The following is an 18,013-nucleotide window of genomic DNA, read 5'->3' on the forward strand; positions in this document are numbered from 1 at the left end:
GGGAGGGGGCGGAGGGAGGGGGAAAAAAAAGCACACAGACATCAACTATTTCACCTTGATGAAAGTCTCAATACAGCTATGAAAGCCTAAGTATTTATTCTCTTACAGTACACTGGGTGCCGGCTGCAAAAAAAAAAAGAAAAAAAAAGTATTCACTTCAGGCACAACTTCGTTCTTTTTAAATTTAAATCAGTAAAAGAAACTGGGTTTAGAAGCTGCAGTGTTCTAAGCAGCAGCAGATTTGTGCATTGTTTTAAATATATTTAAGTTACCACACTGATGGCACACCTCAGCCTTAGGAAATTCTGCACTGCATGGGTTCCAGAACGCTACAAAAATAACTCCACCCCGGAAAGAGGCTTTCACTGAACTCTAACAACTTGGCTGGCTAAAGGATTCAAGTTAAATGCAACAGGAGAACACTGTGAATTTGGCCATCAACTGCAGCTTTCTGAACGCTCACACAGGCTGCGTACGGAGCTGACACCCTCATGTGGTCCTCGGAACACGAGCAGAGTGCGCTGACGTGAGCCTCCCACCTCCACTTGGAAGGGAAGACATGGTGCAGCTGAACACTAAGGCATCGTAGTACCTTGGCCAAAAGAACAAAGGTAAAGCACAGGTGACTGTAGTGCAGAATTCCGTAAGTCTACCGGGGCAGAGCTGTCTACAATGGTTACTCACGTAGGCAATGGAGATTGCAGTTACCGGTTGCGTTAAATGCACCATTCAAAACAAGCTTCTAAGATGTGATACTATAAGGCGCCACCTTAAGTTCTCCAGAATGCAACTGTGCATAACTTTAAAATGGTTTCATAAATTTATTTTAAACATAACATGAGAAGGTGTTAAAACCAGTGTAATAGCTTCTCAGAATTTGGAGGAAGGGATGAACAGGGAGATATTCAGTACCCTTCCCCAGCCCCCACCACTCGGCCGTACGTCGGGTATGGGTTTTGTGGGTCAGTCTATAACACCAGCTTGACGGATCTTTCTCTCTGCACCAAATCCCTGCAAGGAAAACAAAACAAACTTTCAACTCCAGCGTCACGCTCTAAAGCAAGCCTGTTCTGTTCCAGCCACATACAGCATTAGCGCGTTTCTGATTTGCCACGTTTGTCCTTAGAATCAGAGAAAGTAACAGAACAGGTTCTGTGGTTGCTCTTTACAGTCCCAGGTACTTCTCAGGTTCCAGGTACTTCGCTTTATTCCTACTTATCAAGCGGTGGCAGAACCTCACATGAAAGCCAGGTTTACGTGGGGGATTTCACCTGTCATCGCTGAGAAGCAGAGCAGGGGGTTTATAAAAGAAAATACACCAAGATAGCCATTACAGGCAGGAACACAAGCAGCACCTGGTAGCTCCTACACCACGCTCTCTTCTGAACCCACAGCAGACATTTCCAACACAGGCTACGGGACCCCTGACTGCGCTCAGAAATAATCTGATCTCATGCAGCAGGTGACTCATTCACTACAGAATGAGAGCAGACACTGTGTTTCAAATGGCTCAGCTTTCCCTCTTTAGGGAAGCAACATTACGTTACCCAAGCTAACACTCAAACAGCAGTTACCCTGCAAGATCACCTTTCAGTTTACGTACCTTTGAGTTGTCCGGTCCCCTCGGCTGACGAAGAACTGTTAGACGAGGAGCATTGGCATCATCCAGATTAATGCTCTTTAAACGATTAACAAGTCTATCAGGACGTGGAGCAGCAACAGCCTTCGCGCCTTCGCTGTAACAGAGTCAAGCACAAAGAGCACTGATGACTTCCCAGAGACGGTGTAAGCTACCCAGTTTATAGTCACTTTCTCCATTAGATGATGACAGAGAATCTTGAGAGAAAAAACAATTCGCATTTCTGCAGCAACAGGGAAGATAACATCTATCTCAAAGCTTAAGCAAAATGCAAATCGGGCAGTTCTCTTCAAAACGTGTAAATAGTTCAAAAGCAAAAAACCCCAAAATCTTTAAGAAATGACATACCAAAAACCCCAAAACGCCTAACAACATTGGTTTTCTATGAGAAGTGAAAGCTGCTCTTCAGGAAACAGGTGGAAGAGCAATGTACTACTATGTTGGCAGGAGAGGCCAGCAGCTACATAGGAACACCACTGGGTTTTTATCATTCATTCATTTCTACTTAGAAGGCTGTACCCAAGCTCCTGCCACAGAGGGAGCTTCCTAAGAATACACTAAAAATAAGAACAAGGTACCGTAACTACGGAAAGCTGAGAGTTCTGCTGCTGCACTGGGCTGGCTGTTCTCAGGTGAGAGGCTCTCCCTGAAGCCAGCTGGAATTCAAAGCTCCCAGTTCTACGAAGCACCAGCTCGCGTTAGAAGCGGCATGCACCCGCTGCTGTGATGCAGGCAGCGTGCCAGATTAAATTGCTTTAATTCAAAATCCTCACCAGACACGCCACACATTACAGGCACTGCATTTTCCTGTGCGCTGGTTCAGGATTACTGAGAACTCCACTTCATCCCCGGCCTGCAGCTCCACACCATCCTGAACTTCTTTCACATGGAAGAAGAGCTTTTTGCTGTCACCCACTTCATAGTTGATGAAACCAAACTGAAAACCAACACATCACAAGGTCATTTCTTTCTTCCTGAACCAAACAAATGATGATTAACTACTTCTAGGGAAAAAAACAAACAAAAACCCAACCCCAAAGTGCCTAACAGAAGTGGAAATGCACCAAACAGAACATTCTGTCTGAAAACAACACTGCTGCAAGGCTAGGCACTCTTCTTCATTTGTACAATCACATTTGAACCCAAAGTCTACAGAACAAATTCTGAAAACTGCTAAAGCCCCGGCAGTTGTACTAAACGTACAGGAGTGCTGCTGCATGTTCCTTTCCACCTTACAAGTTACGCAGTAGAAGCCACTCCACTCTTTGGTCTGTCACTGGTGTAAGAAGTCAGTTACTTCCGTTTACCGTTCTACACTTGTATAAACCCACATAACTCATGTAGCCTCTCCATAAATTAGTGCTGCAGAATCACTATGAAAATAGAAAGCATTCACAGTACCTGATTGTCTCATCATTCTGAGGTGTAACTAACTAGAGTTAAACAGCAACAGGCAATGAAGAGCCTTCACTTTGCAGGTAGCCTCTAATCATTGACTGCCTAATGCTGTGAAGAAGCTTCTTCCAAAAGCAGAGTATGGACAGTTCTGTTTTGTTTTTTCAACACTTATTATAACATCCCGTTCAGCAAAAACTAGTTCAATCAGTTTCTAGGACATCTCAAAAACAGGTCTTAGAATCAACCACAGCAGGAACTGCTGCCCATTAGTACTGATGAACCAGCACCAAACCAAGTAGTGAGTTCACCTTTACTGAAGTCACATTACACAGGCTCGCATCAACCAGTACTTGGGTTACACAAACCTCCTTCCCTAGGACCAGAGTACAAAGCAAGCCCTTTGTTCACAACAAGCTCCCAGGATTCCGCTGCTGAAGTGGGTTCTCCATCTGCCCTATGCCCAGCCAAGCACTGATGTCCTGTCAGCATGCATCTTGTCTTCACAGCAGCAGTCACTCACCTGATCTTTCACGCACTCCACTGTGGCCCTACGGAACGGTGTGATGTTAACAGCCATCGTCTGCCCATTTTGACCAAGGACACAGAGCTGAAACTTTACTGTCTCTCCCTTCTGCAGACAGTCACCTTTGTTTGCCATTCCAACAATTCCAAATGGATAGACCTCTCCCTTCATCTCGCCTAGAGGAGGTAAAAGTACAGGACACAATTGAGAGGCATCCTTCCCTACCTGAAGGCATTCAGAATTTCTTTCCACTATTACAAATGCTACTTTTGCTGCCAGCTGAGTAGTATGAATATCATCTGTAGCGTGAATATAATCCCTCAACAACTCTATTCACAGTTTATTAAGCTTCTACGCTTCTTGTGTGTTTGTAAAAGGAATACTTTTAATTTAAAAGCAACAAATCTTACCATCCTCCATGACTTCAATCATGCCCTGGTATTCAGTTTGTGTGGGATCTACACTCCTCAGAGGACGAATTACTTTACCAGAGTAAACAGTTGGATCAGCTTCTTCAGTGATACCATTCACTGAAGAGAAAGAGACAGTGGAAGAACAGAATATTCTAGTTATTTTAAAAAGAATTAGTAAGTGATTCAGAGAGACTAGAAGCCAACAGTCTGCACTGCAAGACGCCTAATGTGGTGTACACTATCACCCAGTGAAACTGGAACAGCTTGAACACAGCATTAGCTGCGTTAACACATTAACTAACGCATTAGCTCTTCTAATCAAGACCACGCCAACATGTTGAACTTTGAAGAAGACAAGTACTCATTTCTCATGAAACCAGAGGCTAGGGAACTAGAAAAGCAAATCGAAGTATTTTACTTCTCTTCCATTGCATTCCCATTCCCTGTTCACTTTAATAATCTAATAATCTTTAAATATGCATTTTTTGCCCCAAAATCCTTAATACTCCCATCTGTATTCCTCCTGAAATCTTCCTCCCGAGAGGTACAGCACAACTAGTGCAATTACTAATTCAGCTAGTTCTGTCACTAGGTCTCTCCTTGTAACCCTCCAGTTGAAGAGGCCAGGGTCCAGTGAATGTCCAGCGAGTTGCTACTGTCTACAGGACCCTTGGTCTGCACTTTTCTGTTTTCTGGAAACAGAAGCAACAGAAGCTTTCAGGGAACCAATGACCATCACATTAAGCATCTTGGTCTAAGCTCCAGCTGTACACAGATTATTAACAAACTTGATCCACCAGCACCTGACAAAAGGCTTGTAAGCAGAAAATTCCAGGGACAGTCTTACCTGCATGTGTTTTGTTCACCTTTTCTGCACTAACTTTATTTCCTTTGCCTTTTGACAAGCTGTATTCAACAGTGTCTCCAAGTTCCAGGCTATCAATATCACCACAGTATTCACTATAGGAGCAGAATTAGGTACAGTTTTCCTTTAGTTACATGACAACAATGATGCTCATCCAACATTAACACAGGTTCATGAGAAACTATTTAACTAGCTCAACGCCTCAAGTTTTAAAAAAATTCTCATTCAAGAACGTGAAGCATTTCAAATATACAATGCAACTGCATTTCTTAACCAGGGTTCAGAGGCACAGAACACCAAAGACTCCTTTCTGGCAGAGAAGCCTGAACCCGTCCAGCAGAGATAATAAATGGAACCTGAGACACCCAAGCATATACGTGTGTGAAGTCCAAAAGAGTTTAATAGTCAACCCTACAAAAGTCCACCCTCCAACAAAACAAATAGCCTTCCCCTCCCTCCAAACAAACAACAATAACAAAACTGTCATTCACCTGTAGTGGAAAAAGATCTCCTTATCATGATTGGCTGTTTCAATAAATCCAAAGTTATCTTTCAGGGCTGCCACGTATCCCAAAAGCCTCTTAGAGCTGTAATTGCGTCCTAGCATTCTGACAGAAACAGCTGTTTGCAGACCAGTTCTCTTCACTTCACAAACACAAAACTCAACCTGTCAAAGAGGTGCGTATCAGTACTAGATAGAAAAAACCAAACAAACCACAACCTCCACCAATGAAAACCCCCAAACCCGAAACAACTCATTTTTAAGCTGCGTGGCTCTAATCAATACCTAGGCTCCAGGTAACTAATTTTCTAGCCACTACTCTGCCAGAAATCTCTGTCAGTCATTGACATTTACTACGTTCCAAAGATCAGCAGTCTCACCAGCAATACCTGCAAGGTCTCTTCACACTAAGCCTCTTTTACCCGTTAAAGATTCAGAATCTCTGTTTATGTGATTCACATCCTTTCACTGCAGTTATCACCAGTGGCCCACAGTGAGCATGGAACCTAGCTCTGCTCACTTGTTTTGGATTTTTAAAAACAGAGATCGGTGCTGTCCTAACACAACGACTGAACACTGATAGGTTTTAGGCTGCTCTTCCAGATCTCCAAGATCTTTCTCTCTTTCCATTGTTTTTCAGACAAATTTGCTTGTAAAGGTATGTTCTCCCTCTTCAACATCCATCTCAATCTCTGTGCTAATTTCCTCTTGTTTACTCAGAAGTGGAGCCCACTGTCTAAAGGATAAGAATTCCTCGTTTAAAAAACATTGTTTATATAGTTAGACACTATTTTCATATTTGTATCACCACATTTTAGGATATTTTTCTGAGTTATACAGAAGATTAAGCCACTCAAACCTAAGACAGAAGAAAAGAAATTGGTAATGTTACGCAAATGCCTTGTTCTTCCTTTGTTCTGAGAGGGAGAACAAATCCAGTAACAAGGCAAAGCTCGTATCTCACAATGTACAGAAAAATATTTCCCAGTGGTATACTTAGTTATATTGCCTTATCTCCTATCTGGGGATTAGCAGATCCTTCCACATCCTTGGCCTGGTAAGGAATGGTCAGTTTTACTCCACAGTCATCATAAACAATTATTCCATCCTCAGCTTCCTACAAAACAAGCATACCAGCATTCAGCAATTGGTATCGCTTACAAATCGGACACAATTCAGGTATACACTGTCAATTCAAGCACATACTGCTCATCGGAGCCACAGTGGGTTTACAGCAAGTAGTAAAAAACAGAACAAAGCAATCCACTCTGAGCAAGAAGCTTTAAATGATACTACGTCATATTTTTAAAGGAAAGGAAGTATTTCCACAAGGTGTTTATTGGAAGTTTAAGTATTTTGGCATTATTTAAAACAGGAAGGCAAAACAACAGAGGTTCTCCTCAAGCCCTAGAAACTTATTTTAACCGATTCTATCTAGCATCTCATGTAGTAGGAGGTAAAAAGTGAATTACAGATTTTAAGGAAGCAGCCTCAGTCTCCAAAGCCATGACACAGAACAGGTACTTCATAAGTAGAAGAGCAGCATTACCTTCTCTTTGCCTTTATTGGGGCTAGCAGCTTTGGCTGGAGTGGCTTCTTTGTCTATAGTGCCCACAAAACGGTGATCTGATTGGGTGTGGAAAGAAACCGTGCCTTTTGGAAGTTTCTTAATCCTTATCGCATGATTTCTTTGGGCAGACAACATATCCTGAAAAACAAAATCGATTAGATTTTAGACAGACTGTAAATAATTTCTTTAATAACTAAGATTTCATGAAAGTATTAATCTCACTTACAGGAACAACAGTAAACTCCACTTCATCAGAAATATGGAGTTGATTTCCATCCATAATTTCACTGAAGTGGAAGAACATGCGAGCGTCCCGGTCCACGCATTTAATGAAGCCAAAGCCGTCTCTCATTGCTGCAATCACACCCTGAGAACAGTCAAATGCACGACAGTCTTACTTACTAGCATGCAACACCTGTCTGCAGGCACTCCACATCTGCCTGTAGAGTATGTAATAATCTGAACACAAGGCTTGAATCCTATGAAAACACTTTTTGGTTTATGCAGTACACTTTCCTGCAAGCTGCAGTGCCAATGGCTACAGTCAACCTGAAATGTAAACAAGTCATACTTACCCAGTTTCTCAGCTAATTTCTTATGAAGAGTGAAGTGAAAAAGATTAATTTAAGCCAGTAACAAGAAGGGCGACAGTTAAAGAAGCTGACATTATTACTACACAGAGAACACAATCTTGAAGGGGATAACTCTGCAAATATTTTAACGGCCTTTCTGGTAACCACTAGAAACGGAATGCTGAATGATAAACAGAATATACTGTGCCCTATCAACTGTCAAAAAAAAAAAATATCCCTTTCTCACTCTGACCTCTATTAAAAATAAAAATGAAAAAGTGAGGCTTCATAAAGTTTCTTAAAGAGCTCATTACTCAGGTTAGGAAGAACTAGTATCAGATCACACCAGAGGCACTGATCAAGACAGAATTCATGAACATACTAAGTTCAACCCAGTTACTAAAGAGCCTTTAGCAAGGCTCAGGGAAGGGTGATCAGACTGGAACAGCAATGCAAAAATACCTTCCACCTTTATGAAAGTTCTTCTCTTTATATAGCTTTCACAAGCTAGGGAAAAATCAACTAACTCTTCTGGGAGCAGCCAACTCCTGTCACTTCAATAACAGCTCAATTCAGGTGGACAAATACATCTAGCCAGATTAGAAATATAAGAATTCTACAGGATAGAATGCTAAGAACCGAGAGGCAAAAGTCAAAAAGTCAAAGTTCGGTGGTTTTCTTAAAGCAAAGCACCCCAAACTGACAGCACGCTGAGTGATAGCACTGCAGCTGGACTCCAGCTGAAAAGGCCGGCAAACTTACAGCCTAGCTGGAACAGAACCAACATTCCAAATCACAGGAAAGAAAGGTAACCTTCAATAATGATTAGCGTATCTTAGTCCTTGTAATCCACAAAGAGTTTTTTGTGTAAGACAGAATGCAGCTCTTCGCCATCCTTCTGCTGGACCCTCAGACAGAAGGGGATTGGCCAAAAAACACGAAATCCAAAAACTGCACACAGTACCTCCCTCTGATTCTTAAGACTCTTCACTACTTGAACCAAAGTAGCCCCAGGTTCTTCCAGTTTTTCTGGAGAACCTGGGTAGTAACTTATTTTGATTCAAGCGTGTGAATTTTTAAACTGATAGTTCAAGATTGCATCACTTCTCTGTCTGCTATGACCAGCTAGCAATCCACTCCAGGGGGGCCACTAAGGTCTAATTTTCTAGTATTATTTCATTTACTCAGTGGTTAACATTTTTACTCTTTTAAAGGAAAGATGCATAGCATTAATTCTGAATTTTATACCATTTAAACACTTTGTTTGAAGTGTACATCTGAGGATTTGATTTCAGAAAAGGCAATAGAAGACACTAGTGATTTTTACGTTGTTACTATTTAAGACAAACCCCCGATGTTTTACTTTCATTTCTCCTCAAGAATTAAAAACTTTTAAAAGATAGATACTTGCCATTTCCCTAGTTTCATTAGTAAACTGGAAAGTATTGGGGAGAACCTCAATGTTGGTGGCTCGTTCTAGCTTGTCACGTCTGTCTGTTGAAATATTGAATCGAACGTGGTCACTTTCCAGCAAGGTCACCTTGGATTTTGTATCTTTGTCCCCAAATGGAAGTTCTTTAGGAATCACAAAGTCAACTTTGATGCGGCCAGGTAACGGATCACTCTAGTAGACAGAAAACCCAACAGAAGAAGTTAGTTCACCTACAAGACCTCAGCATAACTACACAGAATAATGGGCAGAAATTCTAACACTAACAGTAGAACACGTGACACCAAATGCCTGCTGGACTCAGATCATTATGCTTCATTTTTACCACTGCTAATCTGTAATTTACTGTCCATAGCCAAACACAAGATCGTTTTTTGTTGTGGTTTTTTTTTTAAGCACCAACTATATATTTCTCAAGAAATTAAGACTATTTCAAGAATTAAGTTTATAAACATACTTACACTTCTAAAAAGGCAGTGTCTTTCTTGCCAAGTGTTCAAAACACACAAAACCCCCCATCTCAAACCTTCCCAGATCAACAATGCAGAGTCCCTTAAAACCTTAAAGGAAGTGCTCGTGTACACTCCTTCCTGAAAGCCAATCATAAGAGGTCAAAAACCTCATTAATTGTTAATGCTCACAGGAAGTCGCAGATCAGGCTTATTCCAGCAAAGATTTTCTCTCCTTTTCCCTGGGGTTTTGCTTTAAAGTTACATCCTAAAGCCACAAAATTCAATGGAAAGTATTTGAGACTACTATTAAAGAAAACACACGCTCCCCAGTGTACCATTACGCCAATACTTGCTCTTTATCACTCTTAGAACATTGTATAGTGTGACTGCTGTCAACAGCTGTGACCGGTTATGTTACTCCCCTACTGACACCATAGTTGTGCAGCAGACGGTTAGAGAGAAAGGGAAACATTTTTATTGTTTGACTTGAATTCAATACAATCAATACGACATTTCACATATGCCTAAGTAAATATTGAAATTCACCTGGTTTTTGCTGGGTACTTTTGGAATTACTTTGGTTACAGTTCCTTCAAAATGTTCAATGCTGATATCTTCAAAAATGACAGTTCCTTGAGGCAGCAGTCTAACATCTGTTGCAACTTCTTTACCCTAAAAGCACAAAAATCAGTCAAATACCCACAGAGGAGAGGTAAGGTAACAAACACTTTACAATGAAACTCCTCCACCCTTCTTTTTACAAGTGAATTTGAGAAAACAGACAGTTGTCCAGTTATGCCCAAGGATCCTGTCTTCAGTTTTTACTGGATTTTGTCTTACATTTCTGTCTTTGATTGTGAACTCCACATCATCACCAGGCTGTAAGGTTTCTAGGTCACCTTTAAATTCACTATAGTGAAAGAATATCTCCTTCACGACATCACCCCTCTCAATAAATCCAAAGGCTTCCTAAGAACAGAACAAAGTGTTTCATAAGTTGCTTATTCTCCTAACATACCAAAATTTTACATGTTATCAAACAAAAGACTATGACAGTAATACTAACACAGCAGACTTATGAGTACACACAGCTAACAGAACTACCACAAGAAATATATAAACAAGAAGAGTGTTAGTATCAGACTAGCCATTTAAACCGTTTCACCCCGTTTACACCCACAGCTCCTAACGCCCTAAATATATTGCTTGTAACACTTTTCAGAACAGCATTTCATTTTCACAGGAAACTTTAGAGCTAAAGCATCACTTACTTTCATGGCACAGACTACTCCTTGACAGCGGGCTTGTTTCTTTTTTAACAGCATAATGTTACGAGCACTTACAGCACCAGTACTAGAGGGGAAAAAAGTAAACAAGGCAAACTTGAAATAACTCAAAACTGAAGCAAAAATTAAGATTACATTTCATGTCATTCCAGTTCTGGGACAGGCATGAATTCTGCCCGACTACTAAAACAATGTATGAAGTCAAAAAAGCAACACCAACTTACTGTTTATTTGTATCAATTACAAAGTTTATTTTATCTCCTGTTTCCAGCTGTACATTTCCTTCAACATCCTCTGGGGTATAAGTCAGATAAAATACTTCCTGTAAATTAACATTGATTAATATTACTCTATTTGCAGAATAGTTGTTTCAAAGAAAGATTAACAGTTTTGCTTAATAACAGTATCTGTTATTAAAGAAATTAGTTCAGTGAGAAAATTGAAAATGATCAAACATAGCATGCAAAACTATTCTTTCTTCTACTGTACTGCTTTGATGAGTCTGTAACAGGCAGCTTGAGAGGTTTGTACATGGCCACCTTTAAACATCCATTTCTAAACTTTAGAAGTTCAAGATGAGGATACATCGACATTAAGTAAACCAGCTTCATTAAGTTCTAAAAGAGAAAAAACCTATTTGGCTCTATATAAAGTTCTCCAAAAACATAAGCAAGCTGTCAAATCAACATTTCTGTTTGTAGTAATCACCAAACCATGCTCTTTTTTTGGCCAAGAAATACAGTTCTTTAGCAGCGTCAATTGTCTACATTAAATTGTGCCAAATTTTCTGCTCATAGACTGCAGTGATGGATCAGTGAAGAGTTCAAGTAAAATATGTAAGCTTTACCCCATTACGTTCGTAGCATACACTCCCTGTTGGACTCTGACCCGGGGCAGCTGGAGATTTACTCTCTAAATTGTGAGGAACAGCACACACAACCTACCAGTCAAAAAAAAAAAAAAAATCCATTGCTAGTCATTTCAGGTGCAGCATTGTTGAATACAAAATCTTGGTATTTTCTACTATACACTCAGGGATGCAACTCAATAGGGAACCCCACGCTGCAAAGTTTCAGTCCTACAGAACACCTGCAGACTCTAAGAACTGCCTGGAACGAAGTAAGAGCTCAAGCTGAACATCAGAATGTTTACCAGAACAACGTATTTCAGTGTCACTGTATACTGTATGTATTTAATATGCATGCTTAATGAATCTAGCCTTCCATACTGGAGTAAAGAATGAAACTTATGCACATATTGAAAACAGGCACTAACTTGTCCATTTATTCGTTCTTCAGGTAATATTTCTGGTTTTATCTTGACCAATTTAATAGCAATGGGTTTTCCAGTTCGGCGATCAGAAGACACTTCAAACTCAACATCATCTACAAGACAAACATGATTATAATGTCACAGTTTTATTTAATTTAGATTTTTGGGGGGGTTTTGGTTTGGGGTTGTTTTTCCCAATCACTAAACAGTTACATTTGATAATTCACTGCTTGTAGCCAAACACAAAGTAAAACTCAGGTGCTTTTGTAACATTATTTGCAAATGTTTCTCTGATTATTCTGCTTATTCACTCCTGTTGCCAATGGACTATTCTATTGTAATGGCTCACCCCTCAATAATTCCTTCCCCCTGCACTCTTCACTAGACAGCAGATTTCACACTTCAGTTCACACAACATAACATAGGCCATTAAACGGTTTAGAAACTTCACTGCCACATTAACCAGTAGCATGAAGCGGCAGCCTCCCCATTCTGAAAAGCAAGTGGTCATCTTCAAACACACGGAGTGCGTGAGGTATATTCTTCCAGCCTAAGCACTTGCTTCCATCTCAGTTATACTAGCCTGACCTAACACCGCACCTTTTCCAGAATGGCCACAACCACTGTGAATAGGAGCTGCACAGAGCTGAGGTGCTGTGAAAGTCTCTCATCAGGAGTGGTAGATTATTAATTTAATCGTCCCTTCAGCCTACTAGAAGCAACAGCATGCACCTATTCATGCCACAAGATAAGAATTTTCTGTGGTGAGTGAAAAAGACTGGTCTTCACTCAGGCAAGAAGCTCTTAAAGTTGCTGAATTACCTCCTACTTTGAGCTCCTGTAAGTTGCCATTATACTGTGAACAGTGGAAGAACAGTCTAGCTTGCCGTTCTGAACACTGAATGAATCCGTAAGAGGTCAGCAGTTTTTCTATAACCCCAGTCTCACGCAGCGCTGCCGAAGTACCATTGGGGTACCCGTTGTGTCCATTGTTGTGGAGCAGGTTTGGATCAAAGCTCATCTGTTTAAAAGAAAGTGTAAGGGGCAGGGGAACAACCCCACAACACAAAACCACTCCACTTTAAGCTTCCTTTCCCCATGCCCACATAACTGAGTAACAAACAGAAAGAGCTTGTAAACAAGAGAATTCCAACAATTTTTAAAATAGAGTAAGAAAAACAAAAGAGCCAAGCTTTGTAAAACAGTAATCCTTAAAATGTTGACAGACAACATAAAATATCTAAATAAAACATCTGCTGTTCCAAATTAAACAGGTCATTAGGAAAATACAACAGTTAGGAACCAACAGAATTAGGTTCGCATCTCTGGAGAACATGGACATCCTGGAGAACTCTAGTCTGTCCTCCTCCAAGGCCTGTTGCCAAAAAGAGTCAAAGGCAACCGTGCCTTTGTCTAGGGGAGTCTCAAAAACCTCCAATGGCAGAGGTGCCAGCACCTTTCTGGTTAACTGCTACAGTGCTGCACTGCTCTGCTAGGAAAGACGTCCTTCCCTTGGGTCCAGCCTAAACTGCTCAAGGGACAAAAGTCACAGGAGATGCATCTTCTTTATGCAGTGGATCGTATTTAAAGGACACATTTTCTCCAAGTATCTAACAAAAAAAGTAACTATGCAAAGCTGCTAAGAGTTGAAGACTAGCTCCTGTCAGCATCGCTCCAATATATCAACCCTCATCTTCTGAGGAAGGCAACTCCTAGAACGCACCATACACAACAAAGATGCCCTTGTAGGAAGGCAACGGCTGAAACGTCTGATTTTGAGCCGTCCTGGAGTTTGAAATACTTTTCAAAGATAAACTGGTCTACGAAGTAGGGTGGCTGGAGGAAGGGAAAATTATATATTATTACACCTTATCTCCAGAGAATAATAGGCAAGACCATTCTGAAAGCTCACGAGTGTGACAAACACTGTCTGTACATAATTTACAAAATGGCCACTTCACATCTCTGTTACAAGCTAAATACATAAACACACATAGATCCCTGCCACAAACATTAAGTGACACATTAGAAGTAATACCACTAAAGGTACATCAGATAAAGTTACAAAAATCTACCCAAAAATCAAGTTCAGAATAGTCTATCACCCTGTGGTAATTATCTCTTGCTCAAAGAGTACCATTGCATGATACCATTTGAACAGTTTGATTTTAAAGGAGTATCAGCGGCTTAGCACAAAAAACTCATCATCAATCATCTAAAGCATGACAATGTAAGTTCAGACAAAAAGTAGCATTAAAACCTGCTGCAGCCTCCCCAGGTGCTTGTAAACTGTACTTTAAGAAACTTGTAGTAACAGGCTACAAGCTATTAATGTACAAACAAGACTTGCTTAGACCTACAATATAATGGTTATACACTGGACCATGACAACTACCTGGCTCTGCTGTCCACTGCTAGCAGTTCACTCCCAGCAGCTGACTTTTAACACAGCTGACCTGTCAGCCTACAACAGCAACAAGCCCCACCAATACAAGTACTCAGAGAAAGGAAAAAACCCTGTGCAGCAAGACTGAAAGACAACTAAACAAAGGTTATTTGGAGGAAAAAAAAAGGGGGGGAGGGGATTGGAATCAAAACACTACTGATTCTAGGAGACAAACATTAATGACCATCTCTCTAGGGCTCTAAGCATTCTTAAATAGAACCATATGGCAGGCACTATTAATTTATCATCCTACTACTAAACCAACAGCAAAGAACTGCTAAAAAACCCCCTAACAAAACCACACCCTTCTGCTGTCAACTTGTTTCCTATTAAGTTTAGATATATATGTAACTGTATAACACATGCACCAACCTCGCAGTGATATTCAAATATTGCACTTTCAGTAGTATTAGCCGATTCTTCTGTTTCAGCACAAGTTTCTAAGGATGAAGACTGCTATTGTTAAAAAAAAAGAAAGAAAGAAAGATAGAGAGAAAGAAAGAAAAAAGATAGCAAGCGAATGTGATCTATCAAGCTAATAGAGAATGCAAGTGCTGCTGCTCTGGGCAGTTTCAACACAGCACTGGAGAAAACAAAGACTACTAGCAGCGTTGGGACGGGCTCTTTTGAAGCTGTTGAGTAGGCACAAACTTCTTGTTTCAGATCAAGCCTTGTATCTTCAGTGTAAGTTTCCTCTCTCTTCTTTGGTCTTGAGTTGTTGTTACAATGTGGTATATTCTTTTCCTGATCTGAACTTGAAGCAGCAGTTTCAGGTGGTAAACTCTATTCTGTTCCACTTCATACTGGAGAAAGGAAAAAGACACACTAATTACCACTTGCAAAGCACTTATCTATCAGTGGTAGGTATTCCTACAAACACATACCTTTCCTCTATCCTAATACTGTCGGTCCAATCCACGCTAGGAACAACTGTTTTACAAATATATCTGGCACTCCCATCTTCAGTTTTGTTTTCCAAGGAACTCTACCTCCATGCCAGTGATTGGGTATTTCCAATCTTAAACTTTTAGACGTTGTTAGGCATTTCAGGAAAGGGCCTGGTTTATAGTATTAAAACAGCAACTTCATTTTGGTGAATAGCAGCATCATTTAATGCAAATCTCAGACCTCCTATCAATAACTTTATATGGGTGCTGTTGCACAATTTAATTAGTAAGTGCTTACACAGACCTTCAGAGTAGCAATTAAATGTAGAGAGGGGAGGGGGGATTAGAACTTCCATAATTTTTGTTCCAAAAGGCAAGCCAAGGACTAGCCATACCCAAAGCACTAATAGCTTTGTATAAAAATAAACTTCTCAATTATACATACAGATGCTGTCTGCCTTTCTACACAGACCATATGCACCCTGGCATAGCATGTAAAATAACTGCAGAGCCCTGCTCTGGACTTCCTAAGTTCGTGTTTGCAAAATGTTGATTACCTGTAGGTACTATCTGTGTACCCAAGAGAAGCCTCTCTGCAACAGTAACTAGATAATAACTCTCCTAAAGTTTTCCATTCCCACTTTGTGTTCTCATGAGAAAGCTGTTTAGACAAACTCCCACCTACCACATCAAATTGAAACCCTACAGAAACAGAAGCCTCTTCTGAAAAGAAAAAAAGAAAAAAATCCAGTTTTGATTTGAATTTGTTGCTTACTCCGTAGATACAGGGGGGAAAAAAAAGGGGGATGAGATTTTTGTGGACAAAAGCTGCTAAGAAGGAACACAGCTATGAACCTATGGATAAACTAGCATGTTATGCAGTAATCTAAAGGTATGAAACATCAGAGCACATCTCTTCCCAGTCCCACACCAAATCAGCAAAAATATGGACAAAGCCTTTTTCTCCACTGTAGCAGGAAAGCAAATTTCACGATTTACACCGAGTCTGAATTCCCTTCAGTGAACTTGAGTCAGCTTAAGTTGAACACAAAGACATTCGGCTCTTGTCACAGTGAAAATGGTGACTGCAGTCACCAAGAACTGTAAACTCCAAAAACACATCATGGCTGTAGGCAAACTCATCACCCAGTTTCCACAGAAGTTTGTATTTCAATGACTTCTCCTCCAGATGAGGCATCTTCCTCTAGCCACCACTCTGAAAAAACTGTTGGCGGAAGTCAGTTTTCTTGTCAGATCATTACATGTACATGAGTCAGACTAAATAATAAACTGGGTGAGTGCAGTACAAATCTGGTATGAAAGCTTTGCAGTGAAAGATTCAATTATAAAAAAATATAAATCAGAAGACAAAGCTATTGCAAAAATAACAGGACCACTAGACTTCTCACGTACAGGCAACCATTACCACAGTCTCTTTCAGGATAGTATTTTTCGGACAGTGTTTCAGATCTCAGATGAGCATCCCCCCATCCGAGTTCAGGAAAATCACAGCAGGCATACGCTGTATCACGGGAACTTCACAAAGACACTTAGAATCCTCTTACTCCTTGTACTTTTCTCTCATCTAATTAGACTAATATTACTAGAGCCCTACTAGAGCTGTAACTTGTACAATATTCTCATTTTTCTGAGCATAGAATAAATTACATTTTTATAGAATAATCAACACACCTCTTCTGCCCAAAGATGAGTAAAACTAATTTTGTCAGGTAATGAGACAAGGCATAAGCTTTTCCCTTAAAGGCCAGTTCAATTTGATAACAAGATTGGTTTACTACACTTAAGTTATTAAAAAAAATAAAGGGATGGTCATGAAGCAAGCATAGCTCAAGTAAAAAAAAAAAATCTCACGTGTGTCTTAAATTCTTTACTTTTTAATTCAGCTACTATAAATGCTCCTTCAAAGAGTAAACACCCTAAGCAGCTACCCAACCCCCAATTCACACTGGATTCTGCTTTTGTATATTTACAGCTGAAAGGATTAATGCAAAGACAGAAGAAGATGTAAAAGTCCTGTTCTTGAAGTCTTGCAGGTGCAAATTTTGCTAAGTGGCAGTAAGCCACATGACGCTGTTTGCCATCTACCTGGCAGAACATAACTAACAGCACAACCTGCTGGATTACAAGCAGTGTTTTGTTTCCCATTTTCTTCACAAAAGAGATAATCGCAAGAACATGGACTGGTACGTGTTCTTCTAGAAATAGACATCTCCTACATGACTAAAATAAAATTCAATAAAAATAAAGCTTTATATTTCTGTACGCATACACAACACAGGTATAAGAAACCTGGAGACAACACGATTCTGTATCTTTTCTGATGAATACTGGAAAGCAGTACTGAACAGCAGCTCTTGAGCACCCCAAACCACAAATGACAGCTAAGACATTTACCAGGTTAGCAAAGTCACTTTTACATCAGAAAAAGCACAACTCTGGGGGAAAAAAAAAAAGTTAAAGAACTTCCAAGGGCATCTACAAAAGCATGTACGCATATAGAAAAATTAAAAAAAATTATCATAAAACCAAAGTCCCGTTTTCTCCTAACGGGTCTAGAGTCTGGGGAGAGCCCTGTGCTTGTTATGACACAGACAACAGAAAATTGGACTCAGACCAGTAGAGGCTCGTCGCAGGCCTTCAGGAGGGGCCTGCGGCACGGCAAGCTCCGAGGCCCGGCGCGGCCCTCCCGGCAGCCTTCTTCACTGCGCTGCAGCAAG

General features: G+C 40.4%; 1 protein-coding gene across 1 annotated transcript; it reads right to left on the minus strand.

Annotated features, from left to right (window-relative positions):
• Positions 1–484: 484 nt before the first annotated feature.
• CSDE1 (cold shock domain containing E1, RNA-binding) lies at positions 485–15,192 on the minus strand. The gene is made up of 19 exons (XM_010143059.1): positions 14,761–15,192; positions 12,765–12,963; positions 11,946–12,055; positions 11,518–11,610; positions 10,895–10,992; positions 10,656–10,737; positions 10,225–10,353; positions 9,931–10,056; positions 8,894–9,106; positions 7,137–7,277; positions 6,890–7,048; positions 6,350–6,457; positions 5,330–5,505; positions 4,821–4,933; positions 3,971–4,090; positions 3,558–3,736; positions 2,413–2,576; positions 1,604–1,736; positions 485–1,011 (listed from the first exon to the last, which is right to left on the minus strand). Exons 2-19 carry the CDS (start codon positions 12,961–12,963, stop codon positions 964–966), a joined length of 2,391 nt encoding a protein of 796 aa, XP_010141361.1. The 5' UTR covers positions 14,761–15,192; the 3' UTR covers positions 485–963.
• Between the last annotated feature and the right edge of the window lie 2,821 nt (positions 15,193–18,013).

This window comes from Buceros rhinoceros, unplaced genomic scaffold (genome assembly GCF_000710305.1).
Source record: "Buceros rhinoceros silvestris isolate BGI_N320 unplaced genomic scaffold, ASM71030v1 scaffold42019, whole genome shotgun sequence".
NCBI classification, from domain to species: Eukaryota; Metazoa; Chordata; class Aves; order Bucerotiformes; family Bucerotidae; genus Buceros; species Buceros rhinoceros.